Raw genomic sequence first — 4,645 nt, 5'->3', positions numbered from 1 at the left:
CCGTCCACATTTCATTCCATCATTCACCACCTTACTTAGCTTCCATGCATTAGCAAGTCATCAACATAAAGGGTACAAATTGAAAACTACATATCGAGATAATCAACATATCTTTCGATGCATCCTTTCAGAGAAGGAAATTCAAGTAGAAACAGATTGTTTTGTTGTGTAATGAGTCGTCCGCATATATGACTTGTTCCATCAGGAAGAATAATTGACTGGAAAGTTTTTTGCCCACCCAAGTGTATCAGTTAGGTTTGAGATGGACCATCTTTTATGTAGTCGTGTGTCTCAATCCACCACTCTCTACAAGCTATCCCTTTCCCATACGGATTAAAATGGCCCCATCCTTCTCTCTGAAAAGGAGCCATCCGAATTTAACATTGACAAAGGAAAAGAAAAAGGGAAAGGACTGTCTGTAATTATTTGTATACATATTAGTTTGACCCAAAATTAACTACACCAAATGCACAAAAAGCTTGAAAAATTAGACCGTCCTTTAATTTTAATATTTCATACACAAAATACATAGAGACAACCACATATATCATGGTTATAGAATAGGTCAAAGACAGGACAAAATTTCTTGTTGGCATCATGTTAATTTGAGTTCCAGAAATAAAATATGGGAGTCATCTTGAGTTGAAAACTCAAATGAAAAGGAATAGTTAAGTAGAATTATATTATCTTATATGGTTTTAATTAATCAGGCTTTGAAGGGAGGCTTTGATTAGTGTAGAACCTCTGCAGCATCCCCATTGGATGGTCAGATATGTGAGTGAATCGGACAACACCATCCCATGTTAGCTCTGGACCACAGGGCGCAGTGCAGAGAAAATGCAATTGGAGAGTCAGGTGTCTCACCAGAATGAAATGTGCTGGGACCTTTGTTCAGTTATGTAATTCAGGAAAATAAAGAGGGCCAATAGCTTCAGACCAGGTAAGGTAAACTCCAGTTCAAAAGCTAAGATAATCGTGTGCAAACACCTCAGCGTTATTATATAACAAGCAAACTCATCAAACGGTGAACTTTTCATCATCATTGATTCATCATCATCATCATTACCGACTCATTCAGTATGAGAACTGGGAAGTGAACTAACGAAAAGGTTAGATGGACTGGACGAGAAAAGTTAAAAGAAGGGGAGGAAAAGAAAAGCAACTAATTTAGGACAGAGAATTATCACGTTTTCACTCCATCCATCTAAGATGGAGAAAAGAAAACAACAAAAAAGAAAAAGAATTTGAAGACCATAACCGTCGCCATCGCCATCACCATCGTCGTCGTCGTCGTCGTGATGCATTATCAGTGCTGCATGATCTTGATAGTCGACCGTTATTTTCATCTTGTGAAGTCGTGGACGAGGCTGGGCCTGTCTGTGACATTCAGACGCCAAGAGAGGAACGGAATGCCTGTATCGGAATCTCGATCGTCGTCCTCGATGAACCTGAATTCGTTGCCCATGGCCGGAGAGAGGCAGGGCATTTTCTGGGTCTGAGAGTGGTGAACCCATGAATTGTTGTGATGGCTTATCATTATGTGTTGCGGTTCCATTACTCCTGCAGTTGCACCAGTGGTGGCGGCGGCGGCTGTGGCTCTCCTCTCTTCTTTCTTGAATCGAATTCCACAGGCATTGCACAGCGACTGCAATTCACAAGTATTATTTATTATTTTTTAAATTTTCAATTCAAAGTATAAAAAGGCAAAGCAAACAAAAAGAAAGACATTGGTTGCATCGAGAAATCACCTTTGGGCCTCTTGGACCGTTCCTCCAAAGTGGGGTAGAAGTGGTGTCGCAGTTAGCACAACGGCGAGCGAGGAGGGGATCGCCGGCGGAGTTGTTGCTGCTGCTGCCGCTGCTTCCTCCGCGGCTGGGCTTATGAGTTGGTGCAGATGGCGTGTGTTTGGACTGTAATATGTCCCAGCAAAAGTTAGACACACAAGAACCAGCCCGTCGATCGTGGTGCATTCGCTTTTCATCATTGTCCGTTAAACGAGTGGATGGAGTTCCGAGAGAAAGAGTGCAATCCACGGAAGAAGAAGAGGAGGACGTGAACGGATACATGTCTGTTTCATCGAAAGGCTTGTGATTGGGCATGGAGAAGAGCATAGAGAAAGAATTGCTCTGATTGTGGAACAGCCCACATGTACATGGACCCGCCATGTTCCCTTGTGAGCTACTGCAACGATGCATCTCTTCTTTCTTCGAAATTCGTACTTGCGCTAATGGGTTGTCTCCCGTTGCCTCAAATTCAAAACAAGGCAACAAAAGATCAAATGGGCAGCCGTGGATGAAGTTAAGAAAATCAAGAGAGGAAGAAGGAAGAAGATCGAGGGAGAGAGAGCGCGAGAGAGACAGAGAGAAATGAGGTAAGGCAATGATGGAAAAGTATAGAGATGGTGAGTTTATAGTTAAAGGCTGGTAGCAGGAGGGTACGATCAAATAGTAAACTGGGGGAGCAATGTAATAATAAAATGTTTGAATAGAAAGATAGAAGAGAGAGGGTGAATGTACGAGAGGGATGAGAAGGGGTGTTGTCTGTTAGCTTTATAAGCTAATAAAATGGCGAAATACCAGTCAGCACTTGCAGTCCACGTTGTCGTCAACTGCAATTAGAGAAGTGTACATACGTATATAGGAAGAGAGTGATCGATATAAAGACAGAGACAGAAAGAGGGACCCAGGATTGCATGTTAGAGAGAGAGAGGGGGAGAGAGAGAAAGCTCAGCAAAGTCAGTGAGTCAGTCACTGTCCCGGTAGGGTATGAGACTAAGAGGTGTGTGATGGTGTGGTCTTCTCGGTGTTGATGGAGGCTAAGTGTATGTGCGTATCATCTAACTGTACCACTGCTGTAACTTGTAGTAGTATTATGGTTTCTTGCCCTTCAATTTATACTCCCCTAGTGGTAGAGAGAGAGAGAGAGAGAGAGAGAGAGAGGAGAGAGATAGCAGAATCAGATAGAGAAAGAGGGGCGCTCCTAACAATGTGAGAGTGGCGAGGGTGGTGGTCAGAGAGGCAAATGGGGTGGCATTGGGGTAGTCAAAAGAACCCACGTGACTAGCGGGAACAGTCTTCCATGGATCTGCCTTCTCCGATCACGAGGCAATAGTCTCAAACTAATACATCAAACCTCTGTCCGTATCCGTATCTCTGCCCCCCTTCCCCCTCCCTCTGCTCTGTCACTGCCACCCTCCCAAGGAAAATGGAATACATTTCTCCTCGCCCTCTCACCCCCCCACCCCCGCTCCCCTCTTGCGCGTCCCACCCACTCTCTTGCCCTTCTCCATTCCTCCTCTTCATCCATACTATAAAGAAACAGTAATCTCAAGTACCCTTCATTTAATTATCATTTTAATTCCCTTTATTATATTTGACATGTACAGTGCCGCATTCCCATGCATATCAAGCCATTCTATTTGAATTTGTTGAGACACATCAAACTTTTATATTCAAAATGGGGCAATACATTATTATTTGAAAATTATCAAGTGTCATTTCTATCTTAAATTTAAATTTTGATACACTGTACACCTGATCAATGCCAATTTATTATTAAGATGCTTTTGAGAATTGTAGTAAGCGATGACTAATGAAAGGGGGGCTCAATTGGGAAGTGAGGCAAGTCATAGTGTGAATGCAGTGTAAATGCGCGTGGGAGAGAATGTTGAAGTGGATGCTCATGATTTTAATTCAACCCAACAATGACCACTCCTCACTCTTCTACCACTCCGTTGGTTGTTATAGGGGGTCCAATCCATCCATCCATCCGTCCACATCTCACAACAACCAGTTTCAGCTTACCACAATCAGTACCCGTACCCTGGAATCACGTGAACCAAACAAAGCCAATATGTTATGTTCCGCTTGGTCATCCGGTCATGATAGTTAATAATAATCACACCCAAAGTTCTGAATCCACAAATATATATATATTTAAAAAATTAAAAAACGCAGCGCAATTCACAAGCTTTGAAAGGGGCGGTCAAGTAGGAGAAGGGCCGGAGAGCTTGATGAGTGAGGTAGAGGATGTGGGGAGAAAAAAAAAAAAAAAAGAAAGATAAAGAGATAAAGGTATCCAGATGTTGGATACTCTGCAATCATCAAAGCAACATATGTTCTTCTGGGTTTATTGAGAGATCTCGAGTCAAAGATAGAAGCTTAAAAAAGAAAACAGTGAAAAGTGACCCCACATTCATCATGGCCAAAGCCCCAACAAAACCCTCCTCTGGAATATCGATCGATTCGATCAAAAGATTCAAACATCTATACAGTGAGAGAGAGAATCAGATCGTCTAGAGATTGATGTCCATGGGTTCGACAAATGGGTCGACCACCCTTTCCAAAAGATGCTCTCTATTCGCTTTGTAATACTACAAACAAACAGCGATTAGCCCAAGACACAAAGACACGATGAGAATAGTTGTGGCCCTGATGCGGGGTGTTGCACCCTCCGCACGTGATCCCCACGTGTCCCATATCCCCCGCCTTTGTTTGCTTGCTGTGGGTCTCACGCTCCGAGGCGGGGGTGTGGCTTGGGTTTTCCCCTGCTCTAGTGCCGTAAAATCCAAGCAATTAATGGGGATATCGGTTTATACTCTTTTTAATGAAACTCTGGGATTTGCTTAATCATAATTCTCCAGTCT

The 4,645-nt window shown here is 43.0% G+C and overlaps 1 protein-coding gene across 1 annotated transcript; it reads right to left on the bottom strand.

The window, feature by feature from the left end:
- Nucleotides 1-1,014: 1,014 nt before the first annotated feature.
- LOC100247862 (GATA transcription factor 18) lies at nucleotides 1,015-2,826 on the bottom strand. The gene is made up of 2 exons (XM_010650837.3): nucleotides 1,749-2,826; nucleotides 1,015-1,645 (listed from the first exon to the last, which is right to left on the bottom strand). The coding sequence occupies exons 1-2, from the start codon at nucleotides 2,193-2,195 to the stop codon at nucleotides 1,343-1,345; spliced, it is 750 nt and encodes a 249-aa protein (XP_010649139.1). The 5' UTR covers nucleotides 2,196-2,826; the 3' UTR covers nucleotides 1,015-1,342.
- Nucleotides 2,827-4,645: the final 1,819 nt, after the last annotated feature.

The sequence above is a fragment of the Vitis vinifera genome, chromosome 4, assembly GCF_030704535.1.
Source record: "Vitis vinifera cultivar Pinot Noir 40024 chromosome 4, ASM3070453v1".
In the NCBI taxonomy this organism is placed as follows: Eukaryota; Viridiplantae; Streptophyta; class Magnoliopsida; order Vitales; family Vitaceae; genus Vitis; species Vitis vinifera.
The sequence above is the reverse complement of the archived record's forward strand: the minus strand, read 5'-3'. Positions and strand labels throughout refer to the sequence as shown.